Raw genomic sequence first — 23,095 nt, 5'->3', positions numbered from 1 at the left:
TTTGTTACAATCGGGAGTCGGGGAGCGAAATTTTTTTATGTTGGCTAAATTGAAGCGTCTCGATTCCAACGACCAATCACGAAAAGATTCAATTTTGAATTTGTTCGAGGTGGGTGGGGATTCTGTTCTGCTGCCCGCCATATTGTGTTCGGCTGTGAGTGCTGGGAGTGAAAAAAATATTTTATTTGTAGTGTAAATTCTTTGTCTTCGTTGTACGGATTGAATATTGAAAAGGTAAGACTTAATTAGTATAAGTTTTTGTCATAAATATATTTTGTAAGACACATTGTTACTGCTAGGGAACATACGCCGGGTCGTTAAATCGATCTAAAGTCGTTGATACTATATGTTTCTACCGAATGTCCGACACATTTAAAATTTTGGGGTGGAATAATTTTCAATTTTAGATATATAAATTTAATTAATATTCACACGAGTTGAAATTTACTGAAATGAAACAGGGACATTTTGTATTGTAGGTAGATCAGTATAATGGTAATATTTAAAATTATGAAATTTTTGACTTCACCAAGCTTTGCATTTTTCTTTATTTGGGTTCTTTCACGTATAACTTTTACTTTTGCATAAACATTAAACGTATTCTGGGAAATCCAGTCTCGGTGCATTAGTACCCATCGGCCGATGAATCATCGCTGCAACTTACCGGGTGAGAGCTACTAAACAAAGGTCGTTAAGTACACACTAAATAAACTGTAAATGGTTTTTATATTTAACTTTGCTCACCAAATAATTGACTGTGACTAATTGTATCAACTTAAATATCCCATGTCCATAAGACACCAGCACGTTGTATTTCCGTTAAAACGTAGTAAGATATTTTGTAGCCGTAATTGATTACTTTTTGTTCAACCCACGTTTCTAGATGATCCCTCATGTACAGGGTTGTATTTCGATTTGAAAAAAAAAAGTAAACATGTGTGACAAAAACAGCAAGATTAAAGAAGGATAATCAATGTATAAGTAGTGTATCTAAGATCTATAAATTTTTCTTTTCCTTGGAATATTATTTTTTCTATATACGATTTAAGCAAATATTGTCAAGTGGCAGTGTGTTGTTTTTATTTCCAGTTTTCAGATTTTAGTTGTATCACAGATTGATAGTGATGTAGAAATAAATTAATTTTCCATTTAACAGCTATCAACTAAAAATCCATAAGCTAAGTTACATAAAAACCATTGTTCAATCATTTGCCTAAACTTCAGTATGAATCTCTACACTTTCATTATGGTATGAGACATACCTTGGCATACCAATGCAGCTGATTTATGGATTTTCATGTTGGAGACAATTACTCTCAAAAGTTTTCTCTGTCAACTTTGATATCAAACTGCAATGTCCAGTTCTAAGTCCTAATGGTCAAGTCTAATTTCATAGTGGCAAGTATTATAACTTTTGATTACAGGTAAACATTTTTTATTTTAGGCAAAACTATCTGGTATCCCCAGACTATTATATGTATTTCTAAAAAGTATTACATAGAGAAGAAAACTCAGATTATTACTTATTTATATTTTATCAACTAAAAATATCTGAGTTTTATAGACTACATGACTTTCACTGCAGTATCATAATAGGTTTTTTTTTTAAAGTTCTTGGTGAAAATACTTCTAAATTAAAAAAAGTGTAAATTTGTAGACTACTTCTATTAAAAACACAATTTAAAATATAACAAAATTGGTATACAAAGAAATAACTGATTGTATCCATTAATTACTTTATTGTATGATTGAATTACATTACAATGACTTAATTGAGGACTTCCCTTACAGAGTTAGAAACGATTTAAATATGGCTGCCTACCAAATATGAACTAATAAAATCATAGGGGTCTGCCTTTGTTGCCTAATGTAAAATACAGAATACATTTTGTAGCAGTTCATTTTATTTTTTTTGTAGCATTGTGAGTAACCATTTTTAACTTTTTAACAAACAACTCCATAAAAACGTCACGTTTGAAGTAGATACGATCGTATCTTTTAAAAGTCGGGAATTTTTTTTAACACATTGAAACATAATAGAGAGAATAAGATGATTTCCCCTATTTATTTTTTTCGTCATCTAATTTAGATCAGCGGGCTTACGGTCTTAGAAGTGTATAAAATAAACAATTTAGTTCCCGAATTTAGCAAGCTGGAATTTTTATGTTCTACTTACAACTGCCAAAAAATCTACGTGCTGCTTTCAAAATTCCGAAAAATTTAAAAATTATTATGAATATAATTTCTCTCGGTTCATGTAAGAAATAACGTTCATGTGAAACTGTTACCAAATGTGTTACTTAATTTGGGTAGTTTCGAGAACGGAGTCGCGTACTTAGAGATGTAAAACCGTGCTGCCGGCTCATATGTCTGGTGCTAAGTTACTGCGGTCTGTGTCCGCAACTGGATATCGATTTTCCACCTATTGGGTAGACACGCGTCGATTCGCTCCATACTTGTATATCTATATCAATTTATTAAACATACAACATTCGTTTAATTTCACGCCGAGCTGAACTCTATTCGGTGTCGAGAGCAAAGTAAAAAGTGGCGTAATGCGGTTCCCGTTACGTACTACGCAGTTGTAGACAGCGTGCGGTTGTACGAGCTAAAGTATTAAAAAGCTTCACCAATGTGTACTTTCTATACGTACTCACGATACACACAGCTTTCAGAGCGGGCTTGTCTTTGTTAGCTTGCTGCGACGTATTTATCGATCTTTGCAGTTCGCAGTAGAATTTTGTCTCACTCGACCTGAATGTACCTTACTTCATTGCATTACAATATTTAAAAGTATCCGTTACTTTTACATCTTTTTTTAAATCAAAAGGTTAACCACATTTTGTAATAACCAGTATTAAATCTTGTGAATGATATGAGTCATACATAATAAAAAAATACATGATTTCCATACGAATATGAAAAAAAAAATTTTTATTCGAAATAAATAATTATTCAAACTGAAAAATTTCATGAGTCTACTTTTTATAAATTATACTGCATGTAAATAAAGTATTAAAATATCCATCACTGTAAAAAATCATACGAAAGGTAAGATTGGAAATCCCTTTCTGCTGTAACGCCTCTGTTAAACTTGTTACGAACTGTATTATTTGTTTTAATCATACACACAATAAACTATTTACGACCAATTTCCAAGGCTTACTTATTTTGTTCAAACATTGTCAGTAATTGCGTATCGAGATGGCCGGGCCTGGGGAGAGCGCCCATTTCGTTCGACGAATTATCTACCCGCCTGACCTTGAACGGTCCAGTCAAGGTTACCGATACAGCACTTAACTTGCTTATAGTGCCTCCTATTGTAAACCCCAATGACAATGAGATCGGGTTGACTGGCTCCACTCTAAAACCATCATGTGGTGGGGGAACGAAAAAGGTCGTTCACCTCTTGGAGTGTATCAATTTTAAATAACTATGATGAATAGTTACTGCTAACGTTTAAAAAGATTGATCAAATTACCCGATGTAATATTGATTGTTATTTTGTCGCCTTGTGCGGGTACCGTGATAAGCTATTTGTGAAATTAAAAATTTATTTTGATTGATTTTTGACTCTTAAAATATAAGGCCCAATTTAAATATAAAACTGCACAATTTTTGTTTTATTTTCGGTAGACGTTTCACAAGTATAATGGTGAAATAAATGATAAGAGTTTATTCGAAAGGCGTTTTCGCTATAACATGTAAAAGCTACATTAAGATGAGATCAGACAGCGATTTATAGGATAAAGAGACATTCGTGTACTAATTTACTAAATTAATAGGCTAACAAGAAATTGACAGGTTTTTCTGGTTTTGCTTGTAACCTTTGTGTATTTGGCAGAATTATAGAGTGTAATTATTCTTCAAAACTATCCTAATCACCGATGGCTCATTTATTTCCAGCACTAAACATATACCATTACTTAATTGATCTTTCTTCTAAACCAAATATAATTAATATTTTTTATTTTTCGAGTAGTAACATTTAGTTAATAGTGTAAACACTTGAAGTATTGTGTATATAATTGTGTTTCTACTTCGACAACGAATGTTATGTTTGTGTATAATTGTTTGTCGCCGATAAAGTTTCTAGTCCTGCATAACTACGTTAGCTATCTTAAACGTAATTAAATCGGGACATAGTCTTACACAGATGAAACTATCTCTGATTGGTTGGTTTTGAAATCATTATTTTTTTGAACTACTTTTAAATTGGTCGACTTAACCAAAAATTATTTATCACTTGTGTTTCGGTATAAACAAGTAAAATTGACTTTAGTAAATTTAATATCGAGGCTGCATAAGCAGGTTATGTAATAAATACACCCGGACCGGATTACTTATGCCTGACATTACGATTGTGAGCTTATTTTTTTATTTTTCGTCCTTATATTTTTGTGTTGGCTTACTGTAGAATTAGTTGCAACGCACATTTTTTGAATAAAAACACCGTTGTAGTTCCTAATTTTTGAATGTAAAAAAACAGGATTCCAATGACTTTCCGAGACAGACAATAGAGTGATATCCGGCACATTCGGCGTGGGGTGGCGGCACTAGGCGTGACTAATGTCCCCGCTATTTATATTTGTACAGCATGCGTTCGGATAATGAACGATAAACGTTGTGATGGACAAGGAATTGGTTCGCCGCCTCTGCTAGAACTCGCGCATCTTATCACTCTCAATTTCGTTACAGCAGTGCGTTGCGGTAGGACGTTTTTGTTACCTCTAAAGTGCTTGTACGTGAATAAAGTGTGTTTTCAGTACTATCTGGCTACTGTTGTAAAAGTTGGTGACAATCTCTTGTATGTAAGAAATAAATTTATACCATTACTCCTTGTATGAAGATGAATTAAGTTGTTTATTATTAATTAACGCCACTAAAAGAAGTGTGAGAAATAATTAAACGCTTTGTTTTATAATACTTTGTAATATATGTGATTCATCTCTTACTATAGCTTCTAATATGACTCGTTTACATTCTCAAAGACAAGTTATATTATTTTTTGGAATAATGAATATGTACAAACATTGAATACGGTATTAGTCATTAACGTACGCGCAGTGAAAGCGCACGCATCGCGATGCATCGCTGAAGCTATTTTTGGCGTGTTAACGATTATTTCGGGTTGTACCCGGTACCGTGACCCACTGCGGTTGCTACGCCCCACTTATAAACTCGACTCACCTATTTTCGTCCGGTTATAGCATTAATAGGAATTTTGCCTTGACCTTTGATAAGGTTTTTTATTCCCATTAATGCAAGACGTGGGAATTATTGCGAGCGAATTAACATCGACGCTTGTCTGCAAATTATAGGTTCACTCTCAATGCTATTTGCCATAAAGGTACCTAAGATTTTTTGAAGTTTCTCTATTTAATTAGCAATGAGGTGAATTGTCGTATTAAACCTTACTTAAAATATTATAATTTACAAAAAGCATTAGAACTTCCCTTTAACCAAGTGCATCAAAATAAATTTTGTTCGAACTTTGAGTGCAGTTACAGATTACGAAGACTTCACATTTTCCTCACTTATTTAACCTTTCGACACAGTTGATACCGCAGAGAAAGTACTTGCTCATAAACGAGTATTAGAAGTTAGCTGTAGTGTTGGTTAATTTTAGATGCACTTATATAGAAAGCGCCTTTCTTAGATGCAATTGATTCGTCATTCTAACATCCTTATTTAATTATTAAGTCGACGAGTTTGGTACTTAACAACTTACACCTTAACATTTTGTACCGGAGTGTTAAAAACGTGTCAGTCGGCAGATCCGTTACTCTATCCATTGTTGCTTTGCAAGATGACTATGATATTGAGTACATCTGTTTATAACTTTCTTCGATTTATTGTTCAATTTGTTAACTTAATTTTTACTTATTGTCGGCCTCGCTAGCGGCCAACATTTTGGTTTATGATGTACCAAATTTTTTTTTATCTATGCACATATTTTATAACGGTCTGAGGCTCTTCTTAAAGATTATATTTTGTACAACACAATTGCAATGGCAAGCTGCTAAGGAAAATATATCCTAATTAATGTTATTTCCATTTTATGCAAGTTACGGTCCCAGGCCTCTTGCATGAACGTTCATCTTACTTCTTACTATATAATCTAACTAATCTTATCTTAATTCTTACTAATATTATAAATGCGAAAGTTCAGATGGATGGATGTTTGTTAGGAGGTATCTCCAGAACGGATCACGATGAAATTTGGCATGCATGTAGAACATAGACTGGAACAACACATAGGCTACTAATTAAGTTATTTTTAATTCGGCGCGGAGTCGCGGGCGTCATCTAGTAATATTATAAAAACGAATATTTGGATGGATGTTTGTTACTATGTATCCAGATCATATAAAAGCTATAAACAATAAATCCACTAATGCTAGTTGCCCACTTTTCTTATGAAATTAAAGTTGCCTTTGATTAAAATGTATTCTTTTATATAATATTTATGAAATGATGAATTATTTAATACTGTCGCTGAAAGGCATCTCTCTTTAATTCCGTGAACAATTTAAATTGTAAACACTTAAGCGATAATACGGGTGGGATTGTGTTAGTGTCGCGGTTGTTTAATTGAAACGTTTAAGCGGGCCGTGTCAATTAAAAGGGTGGCTGTAACAACGACCCGCTAATTGCTCCGATCGGCGAACATCTAGCGTGTAATCATTTGTCGTATTCAATTGCAATGTGTTACGCTCTGTAGCTTCACCGCGGCGATACAACTTTGAAGTATAAATGGTTGAATTTGTAATTTTATTTGTGAAAAGAAAAAAGGTCTATGTCCGGAATTATATTTCCCGAAAATGTGGGCCGAAATCATCACCAGAAATCGTCTTTACTAACTTATAACACGAAAATTGTAAACATCTTTGTAATATAGCCGATCCATTCGTCTTTATAATCGAGCCATTTCACGTAGCTATTGTGCTTAGCCCTAAACATAAATTAGAAAGTTACATAAAAACTATTGAACCGTTGCAAGATACAACATAAAAGAAGTTGTAGCAAGTTAGTTTTTTGTTCAGGTCAGCTATGGGTGCTAAGCAGAGCAAGCGCTCGGTGGACATTAGCGGCAAGGAGGCGGAGGGTGCGGGAGCGGGCGCGGCCGAGGTGGCTGCGGCGGGCGCGGGCGGCGAGGGTCGTCTTGAGCAGCTGGCGGACGCAGACGCCGGCGCCCCCCTAAAGCCACAGCTCAACGGGGACGCGCACATACACGAACCATCGGTGAGTAGAGCCAGCGCTCATCCTGAAGACTTTTCCCTCCTAGTAGCCTTAAAAATAAACACCCTATGTAATTTGGCGACATTGCCAATCTGGCAGCTAACTAACGCAAACACAAAAATTCGTGGCGAAGTGTTCGGTGTAATTTGCTTCGAATTTTTCTTTATAATATAATCACTAATCAGTATTACTCTGACCTTATAGCTCGAACTCTTGCAGTTAGATTATCATGCAGATTAGCATAGCACTTTCCTATTTATATCGTCATCAAAAAAGCTTCCCTACTGGATAATAGTTTCGAAAGTGTTATGACTTTATATATATATATGTGCTGATCTTGCTCAGAATTACATGTTCTAATGAAGACTAGTGTATTCTGTTTCGACTGTGAATTATATTTCACCAAATCTCAGTTCTCGTTTCGATTTATAGGTAAGTAATAGTTTTTGTAACCCAACGGCAGAGATCGCATTGTTCGCGTGTCAAGCAAAAAGTACTGAATAGATTTCGATCAATATTTTCTGTTTTTATGCACGTGGTCGTTGTATTAAAAACCTAAATAACTATGACTTGCTATAGGCCCTTCAAGTTTAGCTATGTATTAATATCTTGCTTTTTTTTCTCTAAAATACACGTTTCTTTACAATAGTAGTCCTAATCTTGTCTAAGCTTTAGTTTAGTTTACTATCCGCTTTCAAGTTAAATAAAATCTTTTATATTTTACCAAATATATTTTTAGAAGTCGACGATTGATGTCTTCAAATTAATTGCGGTGATAAATGCCGAACTATAAATTTATTGGCTGGTGTGGGCCATAAACAGTTTTTTTAATAGCGGAATGAAGTGGTCAATATGAACTTATAAACGGCGTATAATGAATGACTGGTGTATAATATCATGCTGTTTAATTAATACCAACTTTTTATCTGAATACTCTAACGAATACATTTGCATATATTGTGATGGTCCATTAGAGATACAGGCGTTGATATCGCATAAACTAGAATTTTCTAATTATTTTCATGCTTATCTCTATTTAAATAAAATACGATCTCCATCTTCAAATCTTGTGAGAATCCCTATAAGAGATGTAACAACAATTATCGCTTTTAAACTAAGTTTGGTTTTAAAATCTGACACGAGTCAAGGTAACGTAACGTAGCTATTGTATTTTACTTATACGTATGAGGAATTTTAATTAAATAAATAAATACTTCTTCCGGAGCCCCTTCGTACACGTGTGTGTAAACAAAACTAATTCCTGTTTTTGTAAGTAAGTTGTAAGCGTTTGGTATTATTCACCAAGTAGCGGCCATTAAGAAACCGTACAGTTTCGTGACTTCCGTCCCGCCGCGTGTGGCTTTAAATTTTTTGCGCATGTAGGGTTTCGGGGGACACTATGGATATTTATAGATCGTAATGGCAACGATCTCGCTGTATGGTAAAGTAGTTAATTGAAACAACAGATAATGTATCACTTAATCCTATTGTAGCCGTCTTGTAGGGAGTCGTCAAGCGTCGTAAAACGTTACATACAACTTGTGGTTATTATACGTAACATAGTTTTTATTTGTTATGTGTGACCCAAAAATGTGACTTGACAATGCTGCAAATAACTAAATTTTAAGGAAGGTTTATGCTTTAAGAAATGAGCAAATTTTAAAAACATATTATTAACCGACTGCTGATATTTTTCATTATGTTTGCTTTGAACTAGTTTTATTGTAGTAACGACGTGGAGCATTACTTTGAGTCCTAAGCAAAAGTTTTTGTTCTCTCGTTATGTCTAAAGATAATAGATGTTTCCAATTTGTTTTGATTTCTCTACGGTTTGTACGAAATGACATCGTATCATTTACTACAATGCCTAATTTCTTTCTTCAAGGACAAAGAGAAACAGTTAGATAGCGGCACACCTGAAAATGAAAAGGATGCCACGACAGAGAAGGAGAACAAAGAGGTAGAGGAGGCAAAAGAAAAGGACACTCCGACAGTCACCAACGGGGACAGTGAGCAAAAAGAAGAAAATGGAGATGCAGCTGCTACCCCCGAAGAAGTAAAGAAACCCAAGAAGGAAAAGGTATAGTAACTTGTATAAGTACAAGCGATTAATTACTTGCGATTAATTAAATGCATAACTTTTATTTAAGCGCTAATTGTATTATAATCAATGCTGATTTTTATTTGCTATTTTGCGTATTTTTCATTTTTAAAGCTAAAGTCATAAAATACATAAAAACGCCAAATAGTTGCATGATCGTTTGCCATTAAGTGTTCTAACTATAGCATGTCGCGGGCAGGTCAAGAAGAAATGGTCGCTCAGGTCGATCAGTTTCAGCAGAAAAGATAAACCTAAGCAAGAAAAGAAAGCTAAGGAGGACGAGGCAAAAACACCGAACGGCGAGACAGAGAAATTGCCCGAAGAGGTGAGCGCCTTCAAATTATATTAATGTCGGATAACACATGTTTGCGCTTTAAGTAGATATTGAAATTTATAAGCCGTTATTTTTCGTCTTTTTCAAGTTGAACAAACCCGCCGCCTTCGATCTCTAAAGCGATAACTTTCTAGTTTTCTACACCGACAATAACTTATTCATATTCTGTTAACGTCCGTCGCGTCAATGCAGCGGCGACCCGGCGCGCCCGCTCCGACTGTCCGCGCGCACTTATCCATCATGCCACCAGCTCAGCCCGCTTTCCACTCGGCATTGTCCGCCATGTGTGCACAGGGGAGCCAAATTATAATCGTTACGATGTCTACAACTATTTTAGGCTTACAATTGCGAGTCAACGACCTCGCTATGCGAATACTAGCCGATGTGAAATCGCACGGCCCAGAACTGGTACGAGGGCGGCCGCGACCATGTTCTCTAATAAAATAGCCGACCGTGTGTTTCATGTAGCGCCCGATGTATCGTTTTATCTACACAAATAGCTTGATCCGGTTTATTAAAAATGAAAAAAAAAACATTAATGACCATTTGCCTTGTTTTGTAATGTTTCGGCGCAACCTTGTGCTTCTAACGATTTCTACGACGAGAATCTCGCTACGTCTCAGTGCATTGCACTCACTTGTCTGGGAACAATACGCATTATAATTCAAAATGGTGCTATATCCGCGCTGGACGAACGTGAGCGACTATTGTAGGCACTATGAGACAGCGCCCACCGTCACTAACTCATTGAGGGCGCGTGATGATCATCATTCACCACCCCCGCGATCACCGTTCACGAACAAAGAGCTCATGTCCGCTCGCGTCGCTCGTACCTTTGCCGGCCATGCATTGGTACGCTCTTTGTTATCCATTGTACTTCCTGTTTGACATTTTAACTATACTTTCATTGTCCGTTCTGCGTAAATGTGTACACTTTTACTGTTCTCTGGGTAGCTTTGAAGCGATGTGTATACAAAATACGATGATGTTTTTATAATCACACATTGTGTTAGGTGTGGCCGTGTAATATCGAATCATTTTTATACAACGTACTCGCTCCCACAACTAATTATTATTGGTTGTAGATCGCGTTTATTAAAATGAAATATAATTACACCTAATTGAATATTATGCGAACACAAAACATTATTTTACATACAATAGTAGCATAGTTAGGTACGTCATTCATTGTGCGCTACATTTTGGGGTGCTCGTAATTTTGGTGGAGCGCGCAGTTTGTCCGACGAATGTTTACGTCTGGGCACATGTGCTGCGCGGCGCAGTGCGGCGCCGGCGTGCGGTCGTTAGCACTCAGCCTCCCACAACGAGATGCTTCTGACACACATATACCGAAGCAGACGTTCCAATGTGTGTACTCTGGAAACTTTATGTTGGCATCATTGTTATCCCCTCCATTGTGCCCGCTGCATATGTCATTGGCTAGATATGTGATATTGATCAAAGACGGTTCAGCTTATTGAGTTCGTATGAAGTACGAACAAAGATTAAAGTATTCTTTTGTTGATTGGAACCGGTTGTTGGTATAAAAAATCAGTAGTTAATGGTAGAAACATAATTTCTAAAGGATGTAAAGTGCTGCATTTTATCACAATAACTGTAAATAAATCTAGATATCCATACAAATTTTATAAGGGAAAAAAAATGATAGGAAGTAGTATGCAGTGCACCTGCCACAAATGTGCGCTTGGTGAATGCAAGAATTTTAAAGTCATTCGTGTAGTATGACTGGTATGTGATCCTTCTGTCTGACTGAATGACTAAACTAGGTCATAAGTCAGTTCTCCTTAATCATTACATTCTTCCTAACAAATAGGTACTTATAAAATTGTTTATGTGCTACCAGCAGTTGATTGTGACACAACACATTGTTATTTACACAATGTATTACAAGTTTGAGCCATTGTATGATGTTGTAATTTTAAACCAATATTCATAATATGTTGTAGCTTTTTAATTATTACTTTTTTATGAAATACGCATAAACACACGTGTATCATGTTGTAATTTATGTATTGTTCCCATAGACGACATAAAGAGACAAAATGTAGAGCGCTTTGGTACTATCAAAATAGCTAATTAATTTGTGTACATAGCGCTTGTTTTATTTCCAGTCGAACGGTCAAACTATTATTAATATCAATATTTTAATTAAATAATTGTAATAATTAATTTTGAATTTCCTCATTATTAGCTTTGAGACGAAATCAATTATTAATACTGCTCAAAATAACATAAATCTATTTATCTAGGGATTATAATACTAATGATATAATTACACAATTATAATATTTTTTTAGATGTATACCTATTGTTGTAGACATAAGTACGTATCAAGTTGGGAAGGTTTTGTTAGTAATGAATTCAAAAGGAGTTAGAAGTAGCCGGGGCGTAAGCGAACGATTCGCAAGGCATGTTTATGCGCAAAATAAAATTAGCGCTGCGGGGCAGGTTTCCAAGGCTAGCTGGCGCGGCCGCGACCAGACTGGTCCCCGTTCGCTACAGATGCGTAGGAAGGCCAGATACCCTCTACCTGCCGACTACACCTTCGCAAATTACCCGAATTTATCATATCCGTGCCCCAACATGCTCTTTAGATATGCAGAATTATTCCATCAAAGTACACATTGCCGTGCCGTCCTCCACACAAGCCCATCGTTCGAAACTCGTTATTCTGAAACGATTTTCGTCCCGCTAAATAATAATTGCATATCGTCTTCTGTAAAATGTTGGAAAGCGTTTATAGTGAAAATCTCTTCACCATTAAAAGTAAAATTATATGTTTACTATCTCAATCTATGGAAGTAGCATATACTCGATTTTCAGGACCTTTAACCCAAAATGGTTAGCTCTTCCTTATCGATAATTAATTAATGAATGGCACCCAACTATATTTTACGTACAAGTCTATTTTAAAACTATTTTCTATTATTATACTACAAAACTAGTGTTCACCCGCAACTTCTTCAGCGCAAATTAAAAAATAGCCAAGTTATTCCCACACCGATAAGCTTTCAGTAAAAGCCCCCTTAAAATAGGTCCAGCCGTTTCGGAGATTTCATGTTTTATTGTTTAAAAAATTATTTGTAAGCAACTCAAATACGCCATGTTCACGAAATATGACTTTTTTTCCATATTACATACATACAGTTCCATTATATAAATTGAATAGATTAATAGATGTTAACATGATACTGACCTGCGATGATTTAGTACAATGAAATGTAGCTAAGATCATAAGAAAGTAAGTATAATCTTTTTATCTATGTATGATAAAATTTCCCAAGACCGTTACCATCGGGTAGTGTTATGGTTTTATGTTGTTGATATCGCGGCATTACCACGGGATCCATCTCATCTGTCGCGCGGCGTCAGGTGAACAATGGCGGCTATTGTCCGTTTGTCCGCGCGTTATGCCACTATGTGCCGGTTGGTGTTACGTTTCGTCTTACATGTTTATCATCAGCCCGGCGCCGTTACGAACGAACACTGTCATATTTCCATAATACGTACGATGCCGGTGCGGTGCAACAAGGAAGGATTTCGTTTCCTATGCGCTAACTGTAATCGATGAGTCGGTGGAAAAGTTGGAGCTGTAGGTACGTGACTTGCCCGCGCGGCGATGCCTTGTTTGCTGGCTTTATGTTCTAGATAAGCTTGAACGATTGCATTGCACTAGGTCTGAATGTTAATTCTGTTGGCAGCTGATATTGTCTGCACTTCTTCAACACAAATATCACAACTTGTTACCTAATTTTCGGGATATTAAATTGCTTTGTACACGGTATAAGAGACAGGTGTAAATCGCACATTAAAAATACTATCGTGGACGATCAGAAAATATTTGTTTGTTGCAAGTTTGTTAGCTTATAAAATAACATCCTTTTTTAGCAATTCGTGTAACCAACACCAATAAAAACATCCGAAGTCAATATAAATATTTGATATATTTTTTCCGTTCTACAAAATTTCGTTTTATTTAATTAATTTTAACGTAAAAACTGGTGTAACAATGGTTGTAAAGTTGTCTAACATATTAATAGTACGTTACGGTCGGCCGGAAGCAGCCAACATCCGGAGTGGTAGCGCCCGCTCCTTCGGTATCATAGACGTGAAAATATTTATGCGTTTTATAGGCTTGTTATTGAAGCGGCTCTCGTCGAGTGAAGGTAATTCTATATCTATCATAACTATACGAAGCAATTGGTGCCAAGAAAGGGCGTTCAACCGGCGATAGAATAGACGCAGTCGGCGATGGCGACGCGCCGCGGACGCACGCCTCTAGCCGTCGCATTATCTATGCAAATTACGCATGCGACGGCGGCGATACTCGTATTACATCATTACGCTTGCAAACTTGGCGACTAACTTGCATAGTCGTGTATCTTGATACTGTACACGGTAACCATAATCATTTGATACAATAATGAATTACACAAGTAGAACCCTTTATTATATCTATTTCATCTTCTTTTATCGTTAAGGGAAATTGTTGCTACAAATTTGACACTAAACATGCACTGTTAATGACTAACTGTGCAATCATCTTGGGATATTCCTTAGAAGTGTTTATCCGTTTATTTCTATTTGAATGACAAACACTTCATAAGTGTTTGGTACATAACATTTGACTATAATCGACCTTTTTTATTCTAGCACTTCTTCGTAATCCGTGTATAAAATATTCCGTTTGACATTCCATAATTTTCCATTGACTTATTGCACAGCAATTTATTTGGTTGCTAATCTCTGGCTTTTCGCAAGTTTTGCGTGATTAAGTGAACGTAATTTGCAACTATTCTAAGCCTGTGTTTGAAATAGCTTTTGCTGCTTTGTTGAGTAATAATAATAGCAATAGAATGATCACACTTTGAACTCTAGCGCACGGAGCACAGCATAAAATTGATAACGGTATATAAGTATGTAGTGGAGACTGCCGTGCTGGGACGCTAAAGACGCTAAAGATACTGGAGTATATCTTATTGTGCTGCTCTACTGCGTTATATATTAAAGAAATATGGCGCAGGTACGACAAGAAATGTCCATGAATTTCTAACATTCTAATTTTATTATGTACAATAAGAACCTAAGCAAGCGGTTTATCTTTTTAACTGTACCTATCCTGTACTGTCAATCGTACAGTTAAGAGTTTTTATGCAACGAGAAATACTTGTGAGATAAGGAAAAATGTAATCAGATATGATGTAATGGCTATTATGTAAGTATGATGATTCCAGTATTTATTATAAAGTAATACAACTTAAAATGAACAAGTAAATCAAATAAAATAATTAAAAAAATCACTTTTAATAATTTCTGTCAACTAATTTCCACATTGGTAAGTATGTAAGAAGTAAACAATGAATAAATTGTGATTGAAGTTACGAATTCGGCGCTTACTAGTGACGAATCTTTAACGACGCACTTGTAAGCAAAACGAGTTAATTAACGTTATCGATGCGTCACACGATGTGAATACGAAATTCAGGAAGTGTGATTCACGAGGAGTAGTGTCGAACTCATACTGACTCAACATATGAATGGCGCCTCCTCGTGTATTATTTGCCATCAATCAAAATAAACACCACGATGTTTGTAAACTTTGATCAGTTACATGTTATCAGTTTTTATTACGTAAATGATTGTGTTAAAAATAGACTTTAAAGACACTACTTGAATCAAAGACATCGGACGTTTACAATTTTCTTTGACATGGTCCCGACAACCATTTCGCTTTTTCTTCAACCATAATTTCTTTTAGTATGTAAATAATCTGACCTACAAGAGAAAGGCGAAACCAGTTCAAGCCTCATCCAAATGGCTCCCCATACATGCATCACAAGAAGCCCTAAAGCATACATGTGTGAATCTTGGAGATGTGTTCCATCAGATCGTGATGCTTTCGCAGACGAACCGAATTGCTAATGTCGCTGTCTTCTAAACGTAACGTCAATTTAAAAAATACAAAATAGATTTAATCTTAGCGGAAATTAATATTTTTTCTTCATTTATTAAACAAAATCAGAATTGTGATGTATTTTCAAATAACGCAGTTAGTTAATTGCGCGTGCGTAACAATCACTTGCATTGTTTCCCGTTTAGTTGTGTCCCCGATGCATCAATACGGTGAGCTTATCGCGTACGTGCTCACGGGTGACGGCCACAAAACCGACCACCACTTATTGTTCTTTGACAATTTCCGCTGGACATAATTGTAGAGTGAAACATCGAGAGTGCGGCATTGCGGAGCGGAAAATGGTTTCCATAGTTTAACTGGCATTGTGAGTCAACGGCGCGCGTTTACCGTTGCACCGGCTAATCGAAGGCCGATTTGGTAGCGCTGGCGACACTACTCTACAAAACATTGCTGTAGTTAGTAAAGAAAACTTTATTATGTCTCTTCAATCCATTGTTCTTTCGATGCTTTACAATGGAGACGTTTCATTTATAGTAGCTCTGTATCAAAATAGTCATTATTTAATAAAAAGTTGAGAGAAAGAATACGAAATACGTTTACTGCATTTAAAAATTAATTAAATAATACATGTGTTCAAGATCATTTATTAAAATAACGCATTGTTTATTAAAGTAAAGGTGTTAAAAATTAAACCGATTTCTTTTTCATAAAACCAAATATAGGGGATTGATATTTAATTGTTTTACAATTATATCTTTGGTGTTGAAACGTAAACAATAAACATAACTGTAACGTGAATCAACGTATACATACAGTAATTGAATTTTTGATAGGTTTGAGAGACATGTTCTTTCAGTATCAATTAACACTTGTAATTAACGTTCGTTTGTAAGGCGCGTTTCTGAAGTGCCCATACCAATGCACATGAGGTCGATGGCTGCTCGTTTTTAATCGCTAATTTATCGCTCCACGCCGCATAAACAACGCCGACTGTAAACAGAGATATAGGCTCGAAAGACATCGAATTAACATACACAGTTTTTACTATTACGCTAGAGCGTTTTCGTTTGCCTCTCAAAAAAACCTTTGATTTCCTGTTAAAAGTTCAATAGCAAAGTTTATCATATTTACAAAAAAGCCTAATCTATCTTTTAGAATTAAATTACATTAAGATTTAGATGTGATTTGATAGATCCACCATTAAAGTATAGGTAACACAGAAAAAATAAACGAACTAGGTTGTTGTACGTATAAAAAAAATTATATTATTTTACTCTACTCGTTAGTTAACTCTAGGCACATGTGTCCTTTTTTCATCAGGTTATTTACCAAAAATAAGCACTGTTCTAAATATAATAAAGCAAAAGTAATTTTGTTTATATGCAATATAATAATAAACTTACCTGTTTTAATAACATCCTGTCATGCAAGTAAACATAGAGATTAAAAATAATTGTAATACTATTTTTAGTATAGCCACTGTTAAGGATAATTATAAATTATCTTTGTCGCTTGTTTACTGTAAACGCTTTTGTGTGCACAAAATGTGCCACTACATAAAGCAATATCAAACATATTGAGAGGCTGTGGAGACAAAGACTGTGTGATATGACATTAAATGAATGCTTTATTATCAAGACATGATTATTTCAATAATAATCGACTATATGGACATACATATGTTGCGTCGATGTATCTGCTTACATCGATAAACAAAGGCGGCCTTGTGTACGAGTATCGTTTTATTGTTATCGTCGCCGCGGGCTCGCACCTGCCTTTAAATTTATTTTGAACCACCAACAATTTACATATAATACAAAAATAATTAAGATGACACAGTTTGACGACGTTCCTTGCCTTGCAAAAAGGCAGCGGGATGAATTTGTGATTATTTTTTTTATCAATCATTAAATTTACAAAAAAGGTAAAGTTAATTTCAGACTTTCTTATAAAGTAAGATGTTAGAGATTTATCAATTTTAAGATATATAAGTTATTTATACTCTTTAATTTACTATAAATATAAATTAACAGCCCTAACGGTAGAAACTTAATACTTTGTCGTTCCTGTTCACTGAAGGATGAATATTAACGAAATGTGGATCAGTTTATAAAGCTTCATAAATCTTCTTGCACTCGCATGTATCTGTTGTCTGTCGTGACAAATATTGTAAACATCATCAGTCAAAAATCAGTTTTTGCAATGACCCAAGTACAGGTATTATTTGTACTTCTTAATGTATCAATATTTCTTTGTTAGTTTAAAGTTTTATATTCCTTTTGCCCATCGACATAAATGCTCTAAATTAAATATTTTAAAATATTGATGCTTTTTACAGGCTGCAGAATCAGTCCCTGAGAATGCGGTAAATGAAGTAGCAGAGGAGGCCAAATCAGATTCTGAAACTAAGGACGAAAAAACTCCAGAAACTCCGGTTACCGAACCCATCACAAACGGAAGCAATACCCCTGAATCCCCAAAAACAGAATCCTCCCCCACCGATGAACCCATTCCTGAAACTCCAGAGGACAACGACAGGCCTGAACCGAAAGCCGCCTCGCCCGAACCGAAAGCTGCCACGCCCGAACCGAAAGCTGCCACGCACGAACCAGAGAAGTTGCCTGTGAATGGACTCTCCCTAGAAGAACCCAAAGTTGAGGCTCCCGAAGTACCGAAATGTGAGGAAAGTAGCGTTGAGAAAGATACGTCAGAGACATCGGAATCGGTTCCGGCCCCAGAAATTCCTGTTACAAAAGAGGTTTGTGTTGAACAAATGCCTTTGATAGAGCCCTCGCCTCCCCCACTCCCCGCAAACCCTCCTCCCTCGTCGGTGGCTTCGTTCGCTGCGACCACCATGGCACCTGAATTGACAGACGCTTCACTCGCCACTCCCACCGATGTCACCACCACCGCAGCACCGATCGCTACCACAGAACCCGACCCCGATACTGATATTGTTGACAGGGATGCTTTAGAATCGAATACTGCTCAACTCGACGCTGAAAAAGCCGTCGCAGAGGTCCCTACTGCAGTTACTGAAACTGTAGAAGTAATCAAAGCTCCAGTCGTGATCGATGAAGTAAAACCGGAACAAGTCAACATTCCTACCAGCAAGGAAAATGGAGTGATTGACAGTAACGTTGACGCTATGGATGGAACTAAAACTGAAAATGTCGCCACAGAAACTACTCCCGCATTAACAATTGTACCCGACCATGTAGACATTCCTGAAATAGTAATTAACGAGTCACAACCGACAAACGATTTGACACACCATGACGAAACTGACGATCAAACGCAACAGGATGACGATACCTATGCAGCGGGTGACAAAGAAATTATAAACGATAAGAAAATTGTTGAAGACAAAAAGATCGAAGAAGTTATGACCACCGAACTTAGCGCGACTACCACGGAGATTGAGAACTTGAAAAATTCCGCCAAAGTTGTCGAAGAAGAATTGACGGAGAAGAAATGCAACGGGCTGATCGAAGACGAGAAGAACGAGGCGGAAATAACACCAGCTGATAAGATAGGTGAGGCGACGACGCAGGAGGACTCGATGCCGCCCCCGCCCCCGCTCGACTCGCAAGGGGACGAGGTGAGCGACGACGCCGAGGAGACATTGCCCCTGCCGCCCAGCGAGCCTTGCCCCGCGCCCCCCGCAACGCCCCCCACACAGGTGAATACGCCAGGACTAGCTCAGTAGAGGATTAGTACCGTATAAGAGTTCAGACTATGTTAGTTCATGTGCATTTAATACCAGCATGTCGTTGAACAGTCAATAACGGGAAGACTTGGAGCGTCGTCACCGATCACTTCCGTCGCACACAGCCTACAGTTGACTGCTCTTCTGATCCCACATCCCACCTCTATCCTCTCCTAGCTTTGTACCACGCATGCTTTGCCGCTTTCTACTTACATTTATGTCGCCATTACTTTTATTTCACATACAATACCTTTTTATTTCTCGCTCTCAAGTGTTACCTTTCCATTGAAACTGTTATTCATGAGTTAATAAAATCAATTACTTTTTGTGTCAATTGTAAATGTTTTCTGTATTATTATTGTTGTTTAAGCTCTTAGCATGTTTTAAAAGACCACAGAATGATCGAGGTGTTGTTCCAATCACTATAAAGTATTGTAATTTTTCAGGATGTGCTGCCTGTATCAGACAAGATGGCCGATTTGATTCCTGAAATTCCAGTTGTGCCGGAATTGAAAACTGAAATGGTATTTTGTTAAATGTTGTAGTATTTAGATTATTTTTATCAATTATAGAGTTTTTTCCAGGGCTTTAATGATATATAATCAGAATGTAATGTTATGTTTTGTGTGTGACAGGAGAGCTCGAGCGACGTGGCGGTGATCAACTAGAGATGCGCCGCAGTCCGCGCCGCGTCTTACTTTAGCCCTTAATTTATTTCCCGTCAGCTGTGAGGTGCAACTGTCGAACTAAGTTCGATGAGTCAATATCGGAGAAGCGGATTTCGGTTTCGAATGTGACCTTTCTCATAGAATGATTATAGTTTAAGTTTAGAGTGCTTTGCTTAAGATTTTATACATTTTTAATTCGCTAGGACGGAGTTTTCATATTATATTACAATAACAAAGTTATGTAGGCAGTATACGGTGCGATTGATCAGTTGGTGCCATTATTACAGGGGTAGTAGTTACGTCGATTCGCACGCTCCCCCCCGCGCCCCTCCCCGCCCCTCCAAGCCTCGCCCCGACCCGCGACTCCGCACGAGATGCTATTGCTTTTCCCCAAAAGTCGTTGTCATCTTTAACCGCGACCGTCAACTCTGATTATAAAATACCACTCGAATACGATTATTATTGTAAGTTTTTAGTACTTGAGACATATTTTTATTATGTATATATGAATTATAAAATTTCCGGGGGCTTTCAATTTTCTGTGTCTATATGAATTTAAAATTACTTTGTATATTGTTGAGAGTGTGCGAAAAATTTACATTTTGTTTGACGACTTGAATACATCTGCTATTTGTATTTTTAAGTTGTAAAAATTTAGTTTGAGCTCTCTTTAATGCGAAAATGAAATTGTAATTCTAGTATTGGTAATGCGCTCCTGTGTCTAGACTCAAAATTATAATAAGGCAACTACGTAAATGTAACGTAAACGTTAAGGTACGGTATTGTAGTGTCGTGTGTCGTGTACTCTGCGGCAGCGAGCACACGACGGACTTGCAGTGGCCAACGTTTTTGATTATCCTATACATTTTTATGCATATACATACAATTAATTATATGATAATATTTAGAGTTGTAGAGTTTGTAACGAGTTAGCGACCACATACCTACATAAGATTTGATATTATTATACAATTGTGTCATTTTTCTATAATCTGCGTCCAATTTATTACATGTATGATTTCATAATCATTTTTGTAATTTTATACAATTTTTTAATGAAATTCGAAGTGACATCAGCATTAACGGGACGAAACTCCCGAATATATTAGCAGTTAATGTGAGTGAGACATTCCATATCAAAGACTAAATTCCTTGTTCCATGATCCCACCTTTTTGTATATTGATCCTTTTCTGTGTGTATCGTCTTTTATTTGTTCTTGTGTTACAAGATAATGCAAATTGTATGTGAAATTATAATGTTCTTGTCTATATTGAAACAGTTCGAGTCAACTAAAACATGTGTGCTTCAAACGTTATTATCGCAGTTTGCGTGTAAAATTGTTAGTAAATAATTTTTGTCTCTTTTCAAGTAGTAAAATTAACTACGGTCAATGCGCGGTATGATTAGGTCGAAATGACATTCGTATATAACAACGTTATAGGTCTTCGAATGGTCAAAAGGGAGTGAATATTTAATGATAAAATTACAACCGTATGTCGTCTTAATATGTAATGTTAATATATAAGGAGTTATTGTATATTTATTTTGCCATTCTTTATTCCCTATTGCAATTTTTTATTTAGTTGATGTTCTGGTATAAAAAATCAATTTATTATTTTCAAACGAATTTCTATAAAAAATAAGTTTTTAAAGACGCTACATATGTAATTGTATTTAATTTAGTTATTTCGTTCCACAATATTAATTAGAATATTATACAATTTACTCAAACTTCATGTTGATGTGTGAATGTCTCTAATAAATAAATTTACGAAAACAATTAGTGTTTTTTTTATACCTCAAACCTTGTATGTATATTGTGTTAAGAGATATCAATCATCAAATTACAAAACTACGTACGTAATTTTGGGATTCCCACAGAGACTAAAAATTTATTGCATCATTAGTCATACTATTTTAAGTATGGGTAATCAACAAAAAATCTTAAAATTCACCTAAATCTAAAGTATATTTTTATTTATTTACATGGTGCATTATCAATCAACAACCATGTGGTTTTCAAAAACCAGTAACAAAAGAGCTGTATTTGAGCATAGCATATTCACAATAAACTGGTTTTAAGTCTACTCAGCAAGTTACTAGTTTGTTACATTGTTAACACTAAATCTCACTAGACTGGTTTTAGTCATACAAACTTCATACAAAGCTTTGGCTACTCCATATCTGTATATATTGTACTCTTTGGTTTCTGTGTGGTTAAAACTTATAGTACATGATTGTCGTGAAGACCTAGTTACATTTGAGAATGTATTTTATGTAGTGGCCAGTGGGGTGGTAACCTAAATATGGTTTAAATTTGTCGCAATGTAAACTGCATCACAACAATTGAATGCTGACCTGATTTAGGCTAATATAAAAGACACCATAAATTGTAATCTAAAGGCAATTGTGAAATGAGTTGGTATATTTTAAGGCAGTAATCTGCCAGAAACATATCCTGAAATACATTGAACTATTATCTATCTATAAATATCAAAAAATTACAAAAAACCTTGTGATGTTATTTATAATTGTTAATATCAAGTTGCATGTTATAAACTAACTTATATATTTATTTATTTATTATTATAATGTTAGTGAAATTCCACTGCCAGCACTTGTATTACAGTTACAGCAAATTGTTGATTCTGATTTTCCAAAAAAATTTGGAACTAGCTACTGCCTATATGATTATAATGAAGAATGAATTAAAACTAGTAAATTTATATTAAGTGTTTATAGCCTCTTCAAGTACATTTATCATTTTATCTAATATATCCTTGCTAACGTCATATACTCTTTTATCCTTGTTGCCTGTTTTTGTTGCTGTTATTAACAAAAGCTGTAATAATGGATATTTCATTGTTTTAAGGTCACTTGTACCAATAACAAGCTTCAAGAGCCAGTCAAAATCTTGCACAATTTCACCATGTGCACTGTTAATATGCATTACTGTGGATACAAGTAATTCGCTTTTCCTTTGCTTACAACATGTAATGAAATGTGTAATTTTGCTTTCATTGTACTGTTTGGATTCCAGTATTTTATTCAGAAGATCAAAATTAAAATTTGACTCCAAAATACATTTCTTAATTTCTTCCTTTG

The 23,095-nt window shown here is 35.8% G+C and overlaps 1 protein-coding gene across 1 annotated transcript; it reads left to right on the top strand.

Annotated features, from left to right (window-relative positions):
- Positions 1–85: 85 nt before the first annotated feature.
- On the top strand, positions 86–21,242 carry LOC106714118 (cell surface glycoprotein 1). The gene is made up of 7 exons (XM_014507064.2): positions 86–234; positions 7,047–7,245; positions 9,128–9,322; positions 9,543–9,668; positions 17,951–19,294; positions 19,768–19,845; positions 19,957–21,242. Exons 2-7 carry the CDS (start codon positions 7,054–7,056, stop codon positions 19,987–19,989), a joined length of 1,968 nt encoding a protein of 655 aa, XP_014362550.2. The 5' UTR covers positions 86–234; positions 7,047–7,053; the 3' UTR covers positions 19,990–21,242.
- The last annotated feature ends 1,853 nt before the right edge of the window (positions 21,243–23,095 follow it).

This window comes from Papilio machaon, chromosome 7 (assembly GCF_912999745.1).
Source record: "Papilio machaon chromosome 7, ilPapMach1.1, whole genome shotgun sequence".
NCBI classification, from domain to species: domain Eukaryota; kingdom Metazoa; phylum Arthropoda; class Insecta; order Lepidoptera; family Papilionidae; genus Papilio; species Papilio machaon.
This window is presented reverse-complemented; position numbering and strand designations above follow the sequence as displayed.